A 22,046-nucleotide genomic window follows, 5' to 3' on the forward strand; every position below is an offset into this window, starting at 1 on the left:
TAATTAATTTTGATAGGCAGAAGATTTTACTGATTGTTTTCCTAAAGCTTTTTGCAGTTATAACCATATTCCTGTTAAAAAAACCCAATAGTGTTCCTGTAAAAAATCAATTACTTTAGATAAGTTGAAGTACAGTGTCTGAAGTCAAAGGCACGATAAGGAGGCTAGTATAATTTTATGTATACTTTTAGGTGCACATTAAAAGAAAATTGTACACATTCAAACAGCATAAATGGTTGGTATAACATTTCACATGCACCTGATAAAGATCTGAAAATCCTGCTAAGTTTCCCTGCCAAATATCAGGTATGTACACTCAGTTTTATATGTGTTTGTTTATTGTGACTTAAAACATGTAATTTTGTTGCTTATTGCAGCTTGTCTTGTCACCATGTTTCATATAGTAGTTCCTCTTACCCCAGCAATTGGCAATCTTGGAAATCTCAGTAAACTGAATGTGTGAATTAGATAGATATTCTCCTCCTCTCCTATGAAATGTATCCTGAAGCTATACTTCATGATGTTAAGTCAAAAATTCAAATATTCACTATGCTAACTCAGGCGATGTTTCCATTGAATCACTGTATCAGCTATTTTAATATTTCCAGTAACTGTATATCAAGAGCAGTATGGAAGTTCTGAGCTTTGTAACAAGTTAGAAAACATTCACTGGGACACATATGCTAACACAAATTCTTAAGTGCTTGATACTAGTCTTTACTCTGTATCTGTTCACAGCACACACAGCCTTGAATATTTGATTATCAACTATTGTGACTGGCCACTTAATCTGCATGCTATTGTTTCTGATTTCCTGATTGAATACACTAATGTAATCATATTTGTAAAGCACTCTCAGCCAGAAACAAAGGATAATTCATTACAATATAAGTTCTGTTTCATAATTAAGTGCTCTTTGGTTATGGATATAAATGATCTCTCTATGTGAAGATTCTTACTTAAATATTTTTAAAGGAATATGACAGCATATAACACAGCAAAATTCTAGTTTTAAAATCTAAAATTATTTAAGGTTGCTTGCTAACATACCATACAGATCCATTTAATTTCTGGAAGTAAGCATTGCTGTTACTTTCAGAACTCTTTCTGTATCACTTCTTCAATTGGGAGAGTCACTCTCCTTTGTGAGTTTACCTACTGAATTGTCTGCTTTCACCACAAAAATTTTTGTTTTGTGCATTTCATAGTTTGTCGTTTTCTGGAAAGACAAGGTGATGACTTAGCATGTATAACAAAACCCCCCTGTGTTATTCTTGTTTTTATTGTTTTATAGGTTGTTGTGACTGCAAATGTAAGCAAAATTCTTACTTTCTGTATGATAAAAATTGTAACAGCTGTTGAAATATTTTATGAAAACGTAGTGCTGAAAAATTCATCCTGTTTCTGCAATCTATCCACTCCGATGATAACTGATAACGGTATGTTTTACTGTTACATGAATTTAATGCTTATTCACTGTCCTTTAATACTGGGGACTACTGCATAAATACAGGCCTGATGGGTGTGAAAGTACACAATGCTTTTTATTAAATGTCATTGAAGAAAAAGAATTCATATTTTGTCGAGTGATTTGAGTTTACTCACAGTGTTCTTGATGATTAAAGTTTTGTTAATATGGAATCCTTTGTAGAAGTAATAACAAACATTGCCCTGTGGCTGGAAGCAGCTTCTTCCGTTGACCCTGTGGCAGTGCAGTGCTTTAGCATTAGAATAGTTATTTACATGGTGCCATTAATAATTGTCTAAGGAAACATAAGATAAATGCAATGACAATCAAACTGGCTGGAGCAATGGAAGCAGTGTTGGTCTAGTGCTTTGCCTTGACAAATTAACCCATCTTAACTCTTCTCTAATCTGCAAGCAGAATTTGTTTTTGCAAGAAACTGTACTAGCATAAATGAGAGGAGAATATAATTATGAATGTCTGTACAATAAATAATCTTAACATTTAATTAACTGTTTCAACCTAACTTAGACACTGTGAGAAAGTGATTGTGCAGTGCAGAGGATTAGCAGAAAAATAGATGGCTTGGGGGCAATTTGATGGGTACATTCTTTTGACTTGATTTCATTCATCCTTCTGAATTATTGGTTGAATCCTTTTGCAATAATTCTTACACTAATTTGTTCACCAATGGTTCTCAGAGTAAGATACCTGAGTAGTTTGTATTGGATGCACGATGCTTGTGATCTGGTTTGTGTATCTAATGGGCAGCTACAAGTTTTAGAATGAGATGGTGAATTACTAAATGTCTAGGCTTTTGAGCTTTCTTTAGGCTTTGGTCTCAAGGATCAGATCATAATCCTTCATAGTGAAGTCTTATTTGACTAATAGCAGGGCAGTGTCCCCCTTGCATTTCTTCAAGAGTCTGAATAGAAGCACAAAGCTTTTTTAAGAGAGATTGGCCATATAACTTCTTAAAGTTGCTTATGTTAGAATGCGAGAGAGTTTTAATCTAAACTAAGGAACGGATAGCAAACACAGGGATTCCCACATATTCTTAAGTGACTTGAAGAGGAAAAAGAAAATTCAGACAAATGCCTTGCCTCTATATCTTCCTCAGTAATGTAGCCCAAAGGACATGGAAAATTGTGCATGAATTTGATTCTCTTATGAAACCTTGGTGTAGGAAGAGGAATGAAATGTTACCAAGTATTTTCAAGAACCTGTCGTTCTGAAGAGCTCAGTGCTACAAAGAGCTCTCTCTCTCTTGGGAACCCTTGTCCCTGAAGAAGGTTCTTTGGAATATTTGGCTCTCAGGAGGCTGTATGGGAAAAACTCCTCCAGCATCATGGAAGTGTTGTGTCAAGTTCCTGTCCAGCATTGGGAATTGAGAAGGAAAGACTGTCACTAGAAGGTGACAGCTGGAGTGATATCCATGAGCATTTTGATCTATTAAGCTGTCTTTAATAAACACCATTAGTGGATTTTTAAGATGGAAATGTCCTTTATTGATCCAGTCCCAAAAGCCATGTTTCCTTGTAATTATGGACTATATAGTTTGGTTCTCTGTCTTCACAGACTAAAGCTCTCTCTTAATTCCATTAGCAGGTTTTCAGAGATCAGTTGTTATGGAAGCCAGCTCACCTTGCCTGTGCTTTGTGCCAAAATTGAGCCCTTTGGCAGTGTTAACCAGAAGTCTGTAAGGTTAGCTTGTGCCTGCCAGTATTACGGCCAGTCACATGCTCCTGTGAGCTGAGGTGTCTTAGTGGATATTTCAAATGTGAAGTAGCATAGACTACTTGTAGTATTTCCTGTAAAGTGACCTCAGTTTCACAAGAGGATGCACTTGCAAAACCCCTTTAGGTAACATTTACTGTAAGAAACACTTTGAAAATACCTGCTACTCAGTGCAGTCTAATGCATTTTAAAAGGTTAGCCCAGACCATACAGAAAATAATAGGTTCCATTAATTTCAACACAGGCAGAATCAGGAAAGCATATTTGACAGTGTTGTTTTTAAAGTATTTATACAAGCTTAAAAGAAATGACAAGTTCTTCCAGGAGGAGATCAATTCCTTACTTTTACTTACTACTCCTAGTAAAATGCTAGGACTATTTTACTTTTTCTGTAGCTCATGGCTTGAGACCGTTCTCATATATTGATTTAGGCAATTTTGTGTCAACACTTCAGATTTCTGCTGATAACTAGATTTCTGGAGATGCAAATAGGTGTTTGATGAAGGATTTCAGAATGTCTGTCTGTACTCATCCACATCTTCAAGTATAAAAATGCTGTTAAAGTCAGACACTGTTATCCATTTAGTAAGATGTTTGGACATGTGAATGGTCCCAAGGACTGTTTCTAACAAGCAGTTCAGATGACCTTTGCAGTGAGCACCCAAGTGCCACGCTGCCCCGTGGAGGTAGGAGACACCTACATTAACAATGTAGATGTAGCCAAAGCTGGCTTTCATCTGAACAAGCCAGCCTGTGATAAAGACAAAGGTTTCTCTACCTTTGCAAGATAGATACACTTCAAATCTGTGTAACTTTTCTGGATTAAAAAGCTAGCTACTTTCTAGCATAGAGAAATCAGAAAAGTCTAATATGGGTTTCATTTGATCTCAGGCAGCCATTCATTTCACAGACTACACATCTGCAGGCATACAGATGAAAGAAACCATGGCTTAAGTGGTATATATCTAATTCTACTGTTTGATGTGGTATTCTGCTCATAAGAGAAGATACTCTTTCATACCACAGCTGCCAGTGAATTGTTGGTATAGTAATTGCTAGCTGAAATAATGGCAAATTGACTCATGCAATCATAAAAGATTTAAATAGGATGAAAATTGCTACTGCATAGATTACAAAAGGAGACTCTGAAACCAAGTCTGTGAGACAGAAAGAGAGAGAAGTATGGTATGGTGAGGACTCTTGCATTAGAACAGTCTGCTGTGTTAGAAGACTTGAATTCAGGGTCTGGTTATACCAGAGTATATATATCACTGTGTGCTTTTTGAGAGATGATTTTATCCCAGCTTCACAGTAGCATTTTCTTATCTATAGCCTGACAATAACATTACTTTTATTTGTCATGCAGTAGTGGCATGTGGCATCAAACTTGATTAATATGTGTGTATAAAGCGTTGGCATAACTCAGCTGAAGAGTGCTGTGGAAGGACAAAATCTGGTTATTTTTATCAGTCAAAAGTGTGAGTGAATGTATGAGAGAAGGTGTATACCAAGTACAGAAAAGCTACTTTGAGCCTTCAACTCAAATTATTTTTAAACAGTTATTTCTTGCAATATCCAGCATGTGCCTAACATGTGCATTTTTCCAGATTGTCTAGTTCTCGAAGCATCCCTGTCCTCAAGCTCTTGGAATATCACACAAACATTTCAGTTGAAAAAGTAAGAGCCTGATTCTTGTTAAAGTTCATTGTGGGGTTGATGTGGGGAGGGGGGAAGTGACTGAAGTAATTAATCATTCTTTTTTTTTTTATTTATCAAGGAACTACATATCACTAAAGATAGTCAGATCTAGTTTTTTGACCCACTTCCTCCTCCTTCTCTTTTTTTTTTCCCCTTAAAAAGCTACTTCTGATGACTCTTATTTAATGGGACCATGGAAACTAACTGTAGGAGAGTCATTACAATGACTAAATTTATGACAAGTGCCTGAAGAGATAATAAAGGATGTCACAATGACATTAAAATTCTTTTTGTCCTTGGGTAAAAGGTGGGCCCCTGGTACTCAGTATAAGGCCTAGATTAGAGGAGTCAATATATTCTTTAAAATCACTTTGTGAAGCTGTTTTAGGTTAGACCCAGATGTAATTTAAATATGGTCCATAAGTAGCATGAATATAATTAAACTAGAGAGTAACATCTAATCTGCTAATAGGAATAATGAATACCTATTCTTCTTTACACGTTATTTTTCAGATTCTTTGTTGAGAGCTGGCAGAGGAAGCATTCATGCCCAGTACATGGCCTAACACTTTATGATAGTTGATTGTTAATATTTTGAAAGATCTGGCTAATATATGCTGTGGGTAACTACAGTGTTCCCATTCAGAATGCTCCTCTCCCATGCAAAAAGACTAATTCATAAGCACCTGGGATGAAATAAAACTCTTCTTTTTGGATAGTGGCACATTGCTTCCCTGTCTCTGGATGAACACGGGGAAGGAGGTTTCTCTAAATCAGAGCATTTCTCAGCATGTTTGGAGAGGGACTGTGCTGCACTTGGCTCTCTTCCATATTGATAGAAGCATTGCAAAGCAAGATAGGGACAAACTAGTCTCCCAGCAGTCATATTTTTTGGTAGATGAAGGCAAGAGCAAACTGGCAATACTTTCTAGCACAACATGCATGGAAAAGAGGTTCAGACAAGCTGGAAAAAATCGATGATGGTTTTCTCACCTTTTATGGTTAAAAAGTATTACTGGGCCACTCAAGTACTGGAGTAAATCACAGTAAAATGTAACCCAAAGTGTTTCCTCTGATTCCTGCTTTTTTTAAAATTAATAACTGTCAGCATCTCAATACAGATTGTATTACATACTAAATTTCTTCTCAGAGTAAGTACAGCAGAACAATAGGCTTGGAGGGTGAATGGACTTTTACCCATTTCATTACATGTTTGCCTGGTTGTTCCCTTTGGTTGATGCTTTATTCTGTCAGCTGAAATTTGACATTCATGACTGAATCTAGATTGAGTTCCTGTGTCTTACAAAAACTCTGTTTCTGTGTTACCAGCTGCTCACGGTGTATACACAAGGGTGAGTGTGCCAGCTGTGAATGGATACGTGTCTCTCCTGTCACCACCTGCCAGGTGAAGTTTGCTGGGGAGAGCTGGAATCCCCTGTGATGCCTTTTCCTTGTATTTTTTTGCATCTCAGCAGCAATCCGTCTCTTTTTTATCCTGACGTGTTGAAATGCTTATTTTTTTTCAGGATGATTGCAATGCAACTGCTTCCAAGGGGATCACTACTGTCCAGAAAGCAGAGGTTAGTTAGCATTTTAAGATCAACATTATTAAGGCTCTCTGGGCTGGGGGAGAAATTTATTTAAAATGAGAGGATTTTGCAGAAGAGATAGAGCTATGGATGAGGAGGCAGTCATTTACAAAGGAAGGTAGTGCAGAGTTTGGATTGATACTATTTTTTCATAGTGCTCTGTTGGTGTTAAAAGGTATGAGCAATAACTTGTGTTTCAGACGCAGGCATTGAGACAGTGAACACTGCAATTGTCATGTGCTACCTCTAGATGCAGTGTTTACAACACTGCTTTAAATGCCAAAGTCCCTATATGCTGTATTTAGTCACTCCACAGGGACCTGCACACTGAGTGCTGGAACATATGAGCTGATCAACAATTGAAAAAAAGGAGAATATTTCAGGCTTAATATCTTACCAGGACTTAAAAGCATGTTTGACTTCTGCTGTCACAGACAACACTGGGAAACTAGGCTTGGGAGTCTCAAACCTCTTCCTGATTTTATGCAGCCAGATCACAGCTTCTCTTGAAACATAGCTGCCAGGGGAGCAGAAGGAAGTGGAGGATGTGCCACCCAGTTTCTGTGTAACAGAGAAGTGGCTAGAGGATGAGTCCAGGAACTGAAATCCATGGGTGTTAGTAAATCTCTAGTTCACACTTTCAGAAAAATTTTCCTTGTTTCCAGGCTGTAGACAAAACTGGAGATGGATCCACACAAGCTGGATCACTGGGAAGGAAGAAGTGTCACTAGTGCTGCCAAAGTACCTGCTGAATCTGATTACTGAATTCTCTACAGAATTCATATAGACTGTATGTGTTCATACAATCTAAATGATTTGTCTCATGAGCCAGCCCTTTAATCTTCCAATCATAGGTCAACCCTTTGCCCACGAGGTTATCCCCTCATTCTTTATGGAACCAAAATGTTTTTATTTCTCATAAAACTGAGTGATCTTTTTATCAGTGGTTACTTATGACATGCAGGTGTTAGGAAAGAAATGAGTAGTGGAGAGAAAATTGACTGATGAGTAAGTACATAGAGATTTGCTGCCTACACTTTTTGGTTTTTGCTTTTCTGTGAGTGATGCATGGTTGTTATAAATAGTGACTGTGTTCTAATCTCTAAGTATTTCGCTAGAACTACCCAAACTTTTACCTCTCAAGACAGGGATTACCTCTTAAATTCAGCTCCTCAGCTGATGTTTCTTAAATAAAATCACAAAATACATCTTGTTTTTCATGAGACGCGTGGGATTGTAATACTCGTGCTTCTAAGCATTAATATTCTGGATTTGATCTGCATTTAAAGCATTATGTCTGGTGTAACAGGAAATTCTTCTTTGCTCTGCTTCCAAGTGCATTAATTTGACATTGGTAAATAGTTGGAATTGCCTAGGAGATGGCTTTCTTCCACATGCCTTATCTTGGAAAGACAGTGATGGACAAGGCAGTGAAAGCACCAGAGGCAGTGCAAAGGCAGATGTTTATTTAGAAGTGATTGATCCATTCAGAGAGCTTGAAATTGCATTTGAAATCCTGCTCTCCTTTGACTGCTTGTGCTTTAAGGAGAACATACTGGAGAGTGGAGAAAGAGGATTTGTGTTTTCTCACAACCCCAGCTGAGCATTTAGATTAATACACTTTTTTTCAGTGCCAGCCCCAGCCCTCCTCCTGACTCCAGCTGCTGGTTTCTATGCATGCACTTTCCCCCTCCCCTCCCAGAGCAGCAGTTGGAGCGGTTGGGTTGAGTATGCTTGGCTGGGGAGCTGATTTGGCTGCAAATAACCATTATCTCTCTGCAGGTCATTTTTCATCCAGGCCAGTTCCCCAGTCCAGTTCTTTGGGGCCCTGTGTTAGCAATGCAGGAGGGGCTGTGCCAGAGAGGGACTCCCCAGGGTGGCAGACACTGCTTAACCTGGGCTGCTGCCAGACACCTCTCTGAGACCTGCAGCCATGCTAACCACACCTCTGAGGATGTGACTGCCACGGTTCACATAGCCCCAGGGAGGCATTAGGCTGTCCAGGGGAGCGGGGAGGAGGCTGGAGCTCAGAAATATGGAATTCTATTGAAGCTGACAGGGCTGTGCTGATTTACATTACCTGAGGACCTGATGCATGCTTTCTGAATGTCTCTTCGAATGTTTATACTTTCATCACATGCCTCACAACTAGTGATTTTTATAAATAATCCTTCTGCCTCTCTGCTGTGGCCCCTCTTGCCGCTGGGCATTGCTCCCCCTGCCATGTAGCAACTAGAAGGTTCGTGGCTGCCTAGCGCTGGGGAAATGAGCACTGCAGACCCCAGTGAGGGCATTAGGTCCTTCCTGCTTTCTGTGAGGAAATTATTGGTTTCTTTGGCTGCCGAGGCAAGTATTGCAGATTATGGTGGCCAAGCTGAGTGGGAATCAGACTCCTGAGTATCTGAGGTCATCTTACCAGTGCTGTGACTGCACTGACTCCATGAGGCCAAGGCAGGATGCCGTGCGAGGGACTCTGCGCTGTGTAGTGTGATGTCAGAGGGCACTGAAACTTTCTGAGTGAACAATTCTTTCCATTATTTTTTCATGGTGTAAGAAAAGAAGCAAGGCAGGTAATTTGAAGCACTCTGTGGTCTGTGGGGCCTGGCAAAGAGACCAGTGGGAGCGTTGAAGCACTGCAGCATCCCGCTGCACCCTCAGCAATGGGTGCCTGGCATTTCCCTCACTGGGATTCACAGCCCTGATGCAGCCTGGGGGATCTCCATGTGTTTGTGTGATACTGTGGTATTCTGGTGCTTCAGGGCTCCCTGGTGCTTACCAGTGTGAACCCAAAGCAGTGTTTTCCTCCTTTCTGTGGTATTTGGCTTCTGGATTTGTGTGAGGATATTGGCTGTTCCTGGTGCACTGGAGGTTGGACACAAGCAGAAGGACAGGATGCAGATAAAGAAAAGCAATAGTGGTTTGCTGACTTTAATCTCTTAGATTTCTGCTTCAGTTGTCCTGTGCCAAGGATTAAACTGATTTCCAGATCATCATGGGAATGAATTTTCCCCCACTGGCTCTTTGTGAGGGATTTCCTTTGCCTTCCTCTATTATCCATATGAAAGGTCATTTTGGAGGCCCTTTTGCAGGACCTCTGGCCCCAGCCTTTGCACTCTCTGGCCTTTTCCTAAGGCACAACTTGCAGCTTTCAATCAGTAGTGACAGATCCCTCATTTGCTCTGAAGTGCTCTGGCATTCAGTGAACCATGGTAGCATGTGGGGACAATGTGCGGGGACATTTTTGAAATGGTCAAAGTGTTGTGACACTGATGGTCCCCTCAGGCTACGAGCTCAAAGTCTTAGTGCTGTTTTGGGCACATGAAATGATTAATGGTGAGAAAAACCTGTGGGATGGACTTCCTAGAGGCTTTGCACCAGCACCCTTAACAGGATCAGGAAGACTGAACTATGTGTCCACAGGTGCACAGCAAAAATCAGTCACAATGTTCTAAAAACTCAATTTAAACTAGTAGTGCAGGCAGTCTAAAGTTAAGGTAAAAATGGTGAGAACGTCCCAAACAGTTTGTGGTTTTACATGCGTATTTTCCTGTTTTTTTTGAATGTTTCAGTTTGTTTTCTGAAAGACAGAGAGGAAACTGCCTGTGTGATTGTAAAACTGGGGGAAGCAACAAAACTGATTAAACATGAGATGCTGTCAAAAGTATCAAGTGAACACAGTAGGGAAAAAATATCTCCACTTGCTCAGATGTGTTAGTAAGTTAGAATAAGTAAATACAGACAAAGAAAAGCACCGGTTTTCTGCAAGACTGTGACAACATCAGGGCAAACTAGGGTTATTTTTAAATGCTAGAGAACTTCTTAGCGTAAAAATGAGATGCCAAAGGACTCCCCTGCAGTTATTTTGTACCTTTAGTTCTATGTATGACTTTGAAAAGACTTCCTAGTAAAGCTGATTCTGGGGCGCTTTCTCAAATTTTCATTTGAGGATTTGACCCTGCTTCCCCTTTTCAGGTCACAAAAGATGCCTTCATTTGTTCATCTGATCTCTCTTAGTGACAGCACCATGGGTTTTGGCTTGCCTTGTTTTTTAGTTCTTCAGGGGTCCCATGAAATGTATCATTTCAAGCTGGGTTTTTATGCTCCGACCTTCCAGCATGTCAGACTGTGATTCCTTTGGGCAACTTTGTTATGAGATAAATTGAAATATAAAATACATAGGTAAAAATAGCTGGCTTGTAATGAAGTTGTGACTGACAGTACTTCCCAGGATTAAGTTTAGCAGGATTTGAAATTACTAATAAAAGTGTATCCCAGTGCCATAAAATCCACATTCCTGAGTGGTGGTTGTTTTTGCAGCTGTTGCTTATCTGCCCAGCCTTTTCATAACCAGATCTTGTTTTGCTTTCTTTCCTAATAGCATATCAGCATTCAATCCATTGAACCTTTGTGGATTTCTACATTAGGCAAAAGTGAAATAACAGTCAAAGGAAAAAACTTTACACGTGCATCAGGCATAAAGCTGATACTGACTGGAATCACTGGCTGTAAACCAGACGTGTGAGTTAAACCAAAAAATAACACTATTTACTTTGCATGGTGAAAATTATGTTCATTTTGCTCTAGCAATATGGTTGTGTGAACAGTTGTCATGTACCTCTCCTCGGCAGAGCAGGGGATGCTCTGCCCTCCTTTAGTTATACTACCACTTTAAATTACCGAAGAATGGAAATTAATTTGGTGCTTGGGTACAACACAAGGGTTGCATGGGTTGTCAGTTCTCTCTGTAGCAGTAGGATAGTTTTGTATCTGTGTCTCTCTGTGCCTTCTAGCAGGTACCAAGAAGTTAGGTCACAGGAAAGCTTCAGCTTTTGTTTGAATCTCCTCTGCTTCAAAATATTGCTCCTATATTCTAGGACTCAGCTTGAATCCTAGCACAGACACTATGCCAGGGAAGGAAATCTCTCATACAACAGCTCCTGTTTTTCTCTGTTGATGATCACACAGTGTAATTAGATAATTAGGCAGTCTTACTCTGAATCAGTTATTTTCAGGTGCAGCTGCAATAGCTGCCTGTGATTAGGAAGCCCATTTTACATAGCTAGCACTTGAAAAGGTAGTGTTCAGCTTTCCCTTCAACCATGAATTTTCAGGGGACCAAAGAAGAAAAAGGAGAGAAGGAGAGTAAGACAAGAAGTAGAGAGAAAGAGGAAGGAGTGAAAAAATAGGAGGAAAGAGGGAAAGAAAAAGAAGAAAGAAAAGGAAAATAAAGATTCTCATTCTTGACTAGCTCATGGACTATGCTGGTAGCACAGAGAAGTACACAGTAAACAGCAAAATCACACATTGCATTACATAACCTCATCCCACCCAGGGCTGATTATCTATACTGTTTTCTGTGATTATTGTGTCACTTAGCAACTTCATTCAAAAGATGCCCTATTTTGTCTCCTCAACTCCCTGCTCTCTTTCCACCTCCATCTGGCAGCTCAGACAGAGATTCAGTTCTCTCCTTATCACTTGCTGTAGGCTATAGGCTTCGTGTAGTAACACCAATGAGTGGCATCTGTGTTTCAGTGTTTGTTTTCTTCTCCAGCATTAAAGTCAGAAATGTGCTAAATGATACGCAAATGACATTTGCTCTCCCACCAACACGTAAAGAGGCCAAAAGTATATGTATCCAGGCTAATGGGAAAAAATGTTCACCACCAATGACCCTGCATTATGTTTCTCTGCCATCATGTTCTAGAATTACACCAAATACCTCCTGGATCAGGTAAGTTTGTCTTTCTGTACTTTCTGTGTATTTATTCAAATGTAGTTGCACTGATCCAATATGAGCCTTCTTCCTTGGCTAGACTGCAGCTGAAGCAACCCTGGAAGATGACTGTAACCTGTTGTGTTGGATGAATTTAAGCCTGTGAAATGATTTAATGATTTAACAGATAGGGTCACAGTAGCTGCAAGATGGATTCTGTAGGCTTCTTCTGCCCACCTCAGGTCTCCTTTATAGAAGTAAAAAGTAGTCTATTCCTACTAAACCTAAACCCAAAATATGGATAGCATGCATAAATTCTAACTCCAATTAACTTTTATTTCTTGATGCTAATATAGCCTTCATCTGCAAAACAGTATAAAGTATCAGTGGACTGGAAGTGAAGTGAGAATAAGCACTGATGTACACAGACTTGCTTTAAAATATGATTCCCTAAAGCCAAAAGAGCCTTTTCCAAGCCTTTGCTGTGTTCTGTGGGAGACTCACAGTTCTGTTGAAAGACTTACAGGGTTGTTTTAAAGATATTCTCTGGCACAGCTTTCCACCTGTCTCTCTGTTTTCACAGTTTTTACCTGTTCTCACGTTCTGAATCTGATATCTTGTCAAGTGAGGATTTGAGGTAATGGGTTGGGCTGGCAGCTGCAGCAGCTGAGCAGCCAGGATGCATGCCCTCATCTTCAGGTGAGAGGCAGCTCAGGCAGCTGGAAATTAATAATACCTTAAGCCACTCCAAATCTGTACAGCAGAGATTGTGAGCCCTCAGACACAAGCACCATTGTGTGCTGAGACAGATGGTCTGAACACTGCTGAGAATGTTTCCTGTGAGGTGCCTGGCACGATGGGTTTGTCATGAAGAAGGCAAGAATTAAGCACAGGCAGGGCTGTGCTGGGGCAGGGAAACACCATGATGCTCTTTCTTCAAGACAGAGTATTAAATCACGGTCTCGTTCCTTGGCTGCATAAATAGAAAAAAAAGGTGAACAGTCCCTGAAAAGGAGTATACATGAGTATGCAATCAAGTAATGTGGTTTTGTGGTAGCAAAAGTATTTACCATTATATTATAAGGAAAGAGTGGAAGTACACCCTATAGCTCAAATGATCTTGTTCTGTAGTTCGACTTTATTATGTTGTCTGTTACCAAAGCAAAATGCACTTGAATAGTTTACTCATAACTGAAACCTTAATGCAGGACATGTCTGTGGTAAAACAGTTTATATTAACCTCCCTTTCTCCTTACGTTTGTTTTTGTTTTGTTTTGCTTTGGTTTTTGCAGTGGTGGTCGCAAAATTACTACCACTGGTAGAAATTTTAATGTGGTGGACAGCGTGATTATTTCAGATGACCAGAGATCAAACCTCACAGTAAGTCTGAATCTCCTTTATAATACCCAATAGAGGTCTCTTGATGCATTAGGTTTTGTTCCTAAGGTTTGAGGAGACCTCAGTAATTTCCAACCATTTGCAGGGACATGTCAGTCACCTTGCTGAAATAAATATGACCACTTTACAGGATTACAGTTATTTACATCCTTAGTACAGAAGCACAAATACACATAAGCTGCTCTCCTGCAAAATTCCCTGAGGTTTTTTTTTTATGATCTAGGGACTTGTTCCAAATCTGTCCTTTTTGAGTCTCCCTAGTCTCCACATATGGGTGTGTTGGAGGAGAGGGTGTTATACTTCCCTCTGGCGCTTTGCTCAAAGCCCAAATGGTGCCACTGTCTCATTGAGGGGCAGCAGGCTGGAGCTGATGTTGGGATGAAACCCTTTCTCCAAGGTTGTGAGGAGGTAAGCACTTTGTTGGCCCTTGCAGCACAGAGCCCAGAACACAGCAGCATCACCCAGTGGAGTAAACAATGACCCAATGCTACGATATCTGTAGCAACCCCCTCTCTCAGGAGTTAAGTGAGAAAGAGTAAATGCCTAGGAGTGCTGGAGAGCTCGTCTTATTCTTTTATCACCTGCACTGAGGGGAAAGAAGGAAAATTCATTGTCACAATTCCTGTTTATTGCAGGAAATAGTTATCTTAGCAGTGAGCAATCTGCCTTAAAGGAGTGTGCAGAGTGTATGACAGATACACTTAAACGTAGACATGGGCTCAACACAGAATTTTTTCTAGGTGCTCTGCATGCAACCCTGATCTCAGAGAAGAGGTTTAGCAGGTATCTGTGTGAAGTCAGGAAGACATTACAATGAGTTTGAGTGTTTCTGTTTGTAATTGTACCCACTGTTGAGTATTTAAGGACTATTAGAGCTTTGCTATTGCATTTCTAGGTCTCACGGTGCCCTGGAAATGCATCTGAGTATCATTATTTAACGCCAAGCCTGAGCCATGCAACAGAGGGTAAAGTTGTTGATATGATGTTAAAAGTGGATACTACCTTTATACCATGTGTCAAATTACACTATCACCCAGACCCAGTGTTCATTAACTACCAGCTGCACACTGAACTGGATCCTGATCTGGAATTAAAAATATATGTAAGTTTTGAGATAATAAACAACAGTACCTAATTTAAAATAGTGCTTGGAGATAATTTTTTCTTACTGGATTTGGTGACTGATCATTGTCTTCAATTTTTTCCCTCTAGAAAGAAAATGATAATTTGAATATTTCTAAAACGGAGGTTGAGGTTTATCTGTCATATATGACTGGTGCACAGACCAAAAAGATATGGTTCAGTGTCCAAAATATTACCAAAAAGCCAGACCGTAGCACCATACTGTGCAAATTCAAAAGGGAAGGAACCGACAAGATTGACTTTTCCACAGTGAAAGTTTTTGTAAGTAGAAATCCCTTTTCTTGCAATTCAGCAGCGTTTGAATAGTTATACAAGTGTTGTAAAATGTGTCATTAATGCTGCCATGGTACTTGGTAGTACAGTTTTCTTCCTCATGCCTAAGCATGCCTGCCTAGCTTAGGTACCACTGGCAGAATTGAGTTCATTTTCTGTCTGGTTACTGGGGTGGTGTCAGAGGTAAGCTCTGCAGGCCAAGCTGAACTTGCTGCTGCTGAGCTCCAGGAGATCAGTAGCTTGCCACACCTCCTGTCTGCAGAACAGACATCACTGGCACAGCATCACTGTCTCCAGGAGAGCCCCTCATCTTAGGTCTGTAAACAATCTAATTCTTCAGTGCGGCCATGAGGAAAACGATTGTGTACTCCCAGTCACTTTCTCCTACTAAAGTAGGTAAGGATCTGTCTCAGGGATCACCACTTAGACAGAAGGCATTTCTGGATAAAAAATGAGGGTGAAATTCAATGTGCACTGGGAAAGCTGAAATGCTTTGAGCATGTGGCACAAAGCCAGGCTAAAATATAAGGACATTAGCATGGATGTCAAAGCTGAATTGCATCTTAAGATATTTACTCCATGAATAAGATGAAGATACAAATTTTTTTAAATGCTATGATTACCATTTACGAAGGAGAAGAATTATGCCAGACTCTTATTGCCAGACTCTTAGTGTGTGGTGGTATAAAACTGAAATAACTCTATTGGCTTCAAGGCATATGGCTCATAGTAAAGATTAACAAAGCTATTCTTGTTTTTTTATCACTCTTAACTGATCTCCCATCTGTGGATCCTGCCGTCTGAGCCAGTTATGGTGTGGAAAAGCCTTTCTGAGTTTGGTGTTGCATTTACAAATCAGTGTTGCCCTGCTCTATCACATGCTCATCCTGCAAACTTCATAGAAGTGACTGTCATAGAAAGGTCATCACTTTACTAAAGCAAATCAAATGCCATAGTTATCATGTAACATTGCACTTCTAGTACCTTAATTTTTTTTTCCGACATAAGAAAAATATAGAAGTAGCAAATCCTCGCATGTTTTTTTTTAAACCTTATGGGTAGATCATCATAGAAGAAGTAGAGCCACTGAAAAAAGGATAAGATAGGCATAAAAGATAAGTTTGCCTCAAGAATAAATGTATCTCTTGCCTTAGTTTTCCAGAAGAAAGAAGGTATTGAGTTGGGTTCAAACACAGAATGATCAGTCTGCATGAAGGTGTCAGAGTAGAAAATGCCATTCTTATGACAGAAGCAAGATTCAGATAGATCAAAGGGCACAAGACAGCAGGAACAGGATCATGCCTGCTGTAGCACTGAGGGAGAACTGACACATGACACTATAGGCTTAGTAGGAAAGATTTTAAATAAAACTGCAGTTACTGTCACTGTATGACTGGAGAGCAGCAAATAAAAGACCAGTATTTTAAATTGGAAGAAACCCCAAACCCTAGGCAAATGGAGACTTGCTGATTTAATCCTAGCTGAATGTAAAACTTTATAATGTATTCTGAATTACTCATGAAAGACTTGGAAGTGGAAAATGGGATAATTGTCAAATTCTTTTTAATGAAAGCAAATCATGCTAGATATCTTTATTTCCTAAGATGAGTGATTTCCTCAACAAAAAAGCAATAGATCACATGTACCTGGAACTCATTCAGTAAATTATTTAACATGGTGATTATGAGGGTGCCAGGGGTTAGAAAAACCAAATGCCATGTGTGGGGAGCTGACCCTGAGCAATGCTGATGTTCATACGGATATTCTTTAATATCTCCACTGGCTTGAACACAAAAGTAAGGCATGCAGTAATAACTCTTGGTGATGACATAACGCTCAGAGGCATTATCAGTCCAGAGAAGGTTTTATAATGTCATGTGGAAAAATTAAATTAATCTAGGAATAGGAATTAGATTAATTCATATATACCTTAATCGCAGGTGTCTGAGATTCATAAGCAAGATAAAAGATAAGGAAACAAATGGGACCACTAGGTAGGAAGGTTATGGTGAAGAATAAAGATAATCGAAATATGAGCAGAAAATTAAGTGAATGCTTTGTCTCAGTTTTCAATAAACAAGGATGAGTAACAGAAATTTCTGATTTAGGAAGTCTTCAGCTGGACATGACAAGTCTAGAAAAGTAGATGTATTAGTCACAGGATGGGTAATGTATTTAGCCACTAATGCATTTGAGCCTTGAAAAAGGCTAATGGGATCCTAGGAAGCCACAGACCAAAAGAATTTTGCATAGGAACTGAGAAAACATTGAAACATCGGAGGAAAAAGTAACATTTGATGAAGGAAATAGGTCTGCTTTGTCTTCTGTTCTTTGTAGCCCCAGAAACACAGAGGCTGTGTCCTTCCAGCCCTGTGGGGTTTTTTTGCTTGCTTGTGTCTGTGTAGCTGTGATGTGAGTATCCAGTTGGCAGTCTGCAGCTGCCCTAGCTGCTCACCTCCTGTGACAAGCCACTGATTGCAATCACCAGATCTCTGCCTTTCCTGCTGTAACCCAAAATAATTTCAACTCAACCCTCCTTTTCAATTATCTCAAGCTCATTTCTATCCCTAGCACTTGGTGGTATTCTTTTTACGTGTCAGAACATATTTTTGTGTCTAGCCTGTTTATAGTTTTAGCTACCCTTTATTTATGTGCTTTTGCAGTCCTCTTTCAGATCCTCCTTTGTGAAATTTCTTCTGCCATAATTATCAGTGGTGAATGCCTCAGTCTGGCATTTGGCAAAGTTCAGCACTTTCATGTATCCCTAAGAATTAATGCCTGTCCTGCTTTTGACAAGCCCTCTTGGGGGATGTTGTACATGTATTGTAACGTGTTCATGTACGTGTTGTACACGTAACATATGTTGCATTTTTTCTTAACAACCTTCAGGAGCAACATCCCACATAGAGAGGTTGAAACTTCTTCTTCTATGAAGAAATAGGGAAGAGGCCAGGTGTCTATGAAAAATTCTACTTCCCTCGTTCTTATTATGAGTCTTATCTTACTTTTCTGCTCAGCAGAGTAACACTGTGAGTGCAAACACATGCCTTCCTTATTTCAAAATGCCAAAACTTTTAGCAGCAACCAAGTGCATGAGCCACTTGGACAGCTGGAGGCCAGATTTTGCCTTTCATTTGAGGGCTCTAGTTTGCAGCAAGAGCATGACAAAATTTGGTGGCACATAAGGACCTCCAAATTTTTTCATCATTGCTCTGTTACCCTGCTTAAACATCAAATACAGTAAAAGGTAAGTTAATGTTGGTTCATATGAATTTTGCTGAGCCTCTACTGTCTTCCCAATAATCTACCAGTGTCCTTATGTGCCTTAAATACTTTTTAAAAATAAATGTTAAATGTCATTATAATGCCTGCCCTCTATTAACACAGCCATTGCTTTTCTTCAGGTGAAATTAGGAAATTTTGAGCATGAAGTCAAACCAACATCATCAAACATATATTTATATGTTCTTATTTTGCTACCCATTGTGGTGGGTGTCATTATAGGTAGGTACAATAATGTATTATTAGCTTTTGATTTGCTGAAGGGTATGATCTTGACACAAACACTATACATACTCACATGTCTGGAACTGTCACAAACAGTCTGGTGATTTTACCCTGCTCCAAATAAGAGTGGACAAAGTTAACTCTGTTCTGGTGGTGAAGTCCGAATTGTCAGACTGCAGCATGTCACAAGCATGTTACAAGACAGTGCTTCTGTCTGTTCTGCTGGGATTTCTCACTTTCTCTTCATGAAGCAAGCCACAGAGCTGACATCCTTGTGTCACAGCTTGGTCCCTTCCAGCTGTCAGAGCTCAGCTACCCTCCTGTCCCTGAGGCAGATGTTCCCTAGCAAACTGCTTATCCTCAGGCAGTGTTTGTGGTATTTCTGTTCAGTCTCATTTGGATCATTCATGAATTTGTGGGTCATTACTAAACTGAGGGAGGTAAATAGTTGTCCCCTTCTCTTCTTGGTGGTCTCTTTTTTTTTCTGACTGTTTTTACCTGGTTATATATTTGATAAATTTCCTTTTAATAAATGTAGGGGTTTGTTCATTTGGTTGGTTCCTTTTTTTAAAAAGTTCATTTTAAAAAGGAACCATACGTCATGCCTATATTTTGTCTAAATTAGCTTTAGAAAAGTTAACAATTTGTAAGTGGATTTTCTGTTCAAAACAACTGATTTTTCTGTTTAATCAGTGCTACTTTAAGTAGGTTGCTATTAGTAGAAGTATTAGAGTCTGTGTCTCACTGTGCAGGCTGTATATAGCAGGGCCTGCTGCACTTTCAAATAAAGTTGGATTGACAATTCAAGACCTTGTTAAAAGGAATGATTTTTACTAAACATTGGGGTATAGATCCAGATAACTAGGGCTCATGGGTACTAGCACAGGGACAACAGTAAAACACTAATTGTGCAAATGTACATTAATCTTTTTGTTTCTTGGTAATAAAATATGTCTTGTATAGGAGTTTTCTGTTCTGTGATTTCTATACTCAGAGTCTCTTTTTCGTCCTTTTTAGCGGCATTTATAGTTACTAGATACAAATCCAAAGAGTTAACTCGTAAACAGAGTCAGCAACTTGAACTGCTGGAATATGAGATTCGTAAGGAAATACGCGAGGGTAAGTCTGCAGCATATTTTCTGAACTGAAACTGTCAAGAAGCTCACTTTATATTAACATTTTCATTTTGTAGCTGTTAGAATATTTTTGTGTTGTATCAGAGTTCCTGTTTAATATTGTATGCACTGCAGTAGCAGATAGCATTGAGCTAATAGGATTGCATGTAGTATTTCTTTCCACAAAAATGTAGATTGCTACTTTCCAGCTCTTAAGAGCTTCAGCTGTAAAAGCAACCCCTCTTCCCTGAAACTTTTTTTTAAGAAATATCTACTGGGGCCAAGTTATAATTGTGAAGCTGATTTTGTGTCAACTAAACTAACTCTCTGGGTGGGAATGGGGGGTGCTTTTTCAGGATTTGCTGAACTGCAGATGGATGAATTAGATGTTGTGGATAGTTTTGGAACGGTTCCCTTCCTTGACTACAAACACTTCGCTCTTAGAACTTTCTTTCCAGAGGTAAATATTTACAAGTCTTTCAGTTGTCAGCCCTGACCAATAGTAAAAAAACTGAGGAAGATAAGATCAAATAACTAAAGAAAATACTACACCGTAATTGTACTTTTTTCTCACAAAAAACTTTTCTTAAATCAAGAATTACCAAAGAACACTTAAAGCTCTATATCTCTATATTTAGCCAGGCCTTTATGCTGTAGATAAAGCAACATTCTTGAATCTTCAAGGGTTGTGTGTGTATCCATTTTTTGTTCAGCCTCACTGAGCTGCTTGCCTTTCAGGCCATCTTAACTAAGCTGTAATTTATCCATTGCTTTTTTTGTTTCCATGCTTTCACTTCCAATGCTATAGTTAATTAAAGTATCAGTCAGGCTAGCTAACATGCTAGCTAACATCATGACACTTCCTAATTAGACTTGTGGGATGAAGAAATGGCTCTAAGATGGTGCTGACTTTCTATACCAAGGTGCTGACAGAAATGGTAAGATGTTGATTCAAGGGGGTGCAGCTTAAATGTTTAGAAATGACATAAGTACTTAAGTATTTTCCAGTTTAGAGGCAGATATTTTCAGTGTTGTTGAAGCAGTTTGTGCCACTGCATCAGATGACCAAGGAGGTGTTCTCTTGAATGTTTTACTTCTCTAATTTTTTTTTTCATGTGGCACATTATGGTGCTGCTGAGTGCCTTTGCCACAGCTTTCAATATTATATCGTGATGTTAACCAGTGCTTATGAGCATTTATCCAATTGGCAGAAGCTGTGATCTCAACTGGTGATATTTTCCTGTATGACTGACACCAGTAAGTAGAAACTTGGTTAGTTTAGGGCATAACTGGTATGGATGTGAATTATCTGCCAGGCTTCATGTACTACTCATCACTGCTGCAGCCAAGTCTTGCACTCTTGTCTGCACACTGCTTCACTTTTATCACTGTTTGTGATCCTAGTAAAAGCTCATTGTGATAAAGTTAAATACATGTGATAGTGCAGAATCAGGGACTTTGGTTTGTGTACAACACCAAATACCTGACACTAAGGCAGAATAATATTTAGCAATCACATATGCAAAATCCTTGAGTCTGGTTCTCACACCAGAGAACACTGGGAATATCTTTGCTGGTATTACTATTATGCCCCCAGCCTAATTTTTAAAGGGTGACCAGGTGGTTTGAAGAAAGTGGAAAGGACACTTTACTTCCTGCATCTCTTTCCTTTCTGTTTGTTTTGTTGCTAGCCATATTAGCATTAAAATAGCAGTTTTATTCTTAATATACCTTTTCCTATACTTTCCCTTGTCAAAGCAGTAATAGTCTGTAGAAGCTGACTCAGAGGAAATGCTGCATTCTATGCAAATAAAAAGTTAAGAAAAAAAAGGCATGAATCTTGCCACTCTGCTTCATTCTGTAAAGTACAAATGGGAAGGGCTTCTGTTTTGCCTTGGTGAGTCTCATGTCACTGTACATGCTGGAAATTATTTCAGTTGGATTTTATCTCAGTTTGAAATACTTATCTCACAAAGGTACACTTGCTACTGTTAGCTCTCTACAAACATACGGTGTCAGGCAAGCTACTTAACATGTTGTATACCAATTTTTTCTGCTAAGTGCTTACTGTTTACATTGCAGGAGTGTCCAAACATGCCTTGTGCTGTACGAATGTGGCAGAAAAGCAGTGCTCCACTGAACAAATATTATAGATGAACAGAAAAGCCAGTGGGGTATATTTTGCAACAGAGTGTCAGAAGGGTTGACAGAAGGGTCAAAGTGACAAACCACCACTTCCTTCACTAACCACATGTGTTTGAATGATGTCCATATTGCACTCTTTGTGCCCTCCAGTGTGATTGATGGGCTTTGTCCTATCTAATCTAAGCTACTTAAGTATGGAAATTGAAGCTGTTCACTGAGCATCTTCTGTAGTCAGTGCAGAGATGAGCAGCTCGGGAAAG

General features: G+C 39.4%; 1 protein-coding gene across 1 annotated transcript in view; it reads left to right on the top strand.

Annotated features, from left to right (window-relative positions):
- The window catches only part of PLXNC1 (plexin C1), a 69,920-nt gene that overhangs the window by 19,195 nt on the left and 28,679 nt on the right, over positions 1 to 22,046 (top strand). Inside the window, exons 5-17 of the mRNA XM_014888463.2 lie at positions 192 to 306; positions 1,295 to 1,439; positions 4,810 to 4,879; positions 6,230 to 6,305; positions 6,427 to 6,480; positions 10,868 to 11,007; positions 12,044 to 12,223; positions 13,498 to 13,585; positions 14,499 to 14,705; positions 14,816 to 15,007; positions 18,424 to 18,523; positions 19,544 to 19,645; positions 19,998 to 20,101. Coding sequence (XP_014743949.2) covers positions 192 to 306; positions 1,295 to 1,439; positions 4,810 to 4,879; positions 6,230 to 6,305; positions 6,427 to 6,480; positions 10,868 to 11,007; positions 12,044 to 12,223; positions 13,498 to 13,585; positions 14,499 to 14,705; positions 14,816 to 15,007; positions 18,424 to 18,523; positions 19,544 to 19,645; positions 19,998 to 20,101 — 1,573 coding nt within the window. The remainder of the gene's footprint in view (positions 1 to 191; positions 307 to 1,294; positions 1,440 to 4,809; positions 4,880 to 6,229; positions 6,306 to 6,426; positions 6,481 to 10,867; positions 11,008 to 12,043; positions 12,224 to 13,497; positions 13,586 to 14,498; positions 14,706 to 14,815; positions 15,008 to 18,423; positions 18,524 to 19,543; positions 19,646 to 19,997; positions 20,102 to 22,046) is intronic.

Source organism: Sturnus vulgaris, chromosome 5 (genome assembly GCF_052056855.1).
Source record: "Sturnus vulgaris isolate bStuVul1 chromosome 5, bStuVul1.hap1, whole genome shotgun sequence".
Classification (NCBI taxonomy): Eukaryota; Metazoa; Chordata; class Aves; order Passeriformes; family Sturnidae; genus Sturnus; species Sturnus vulgaris.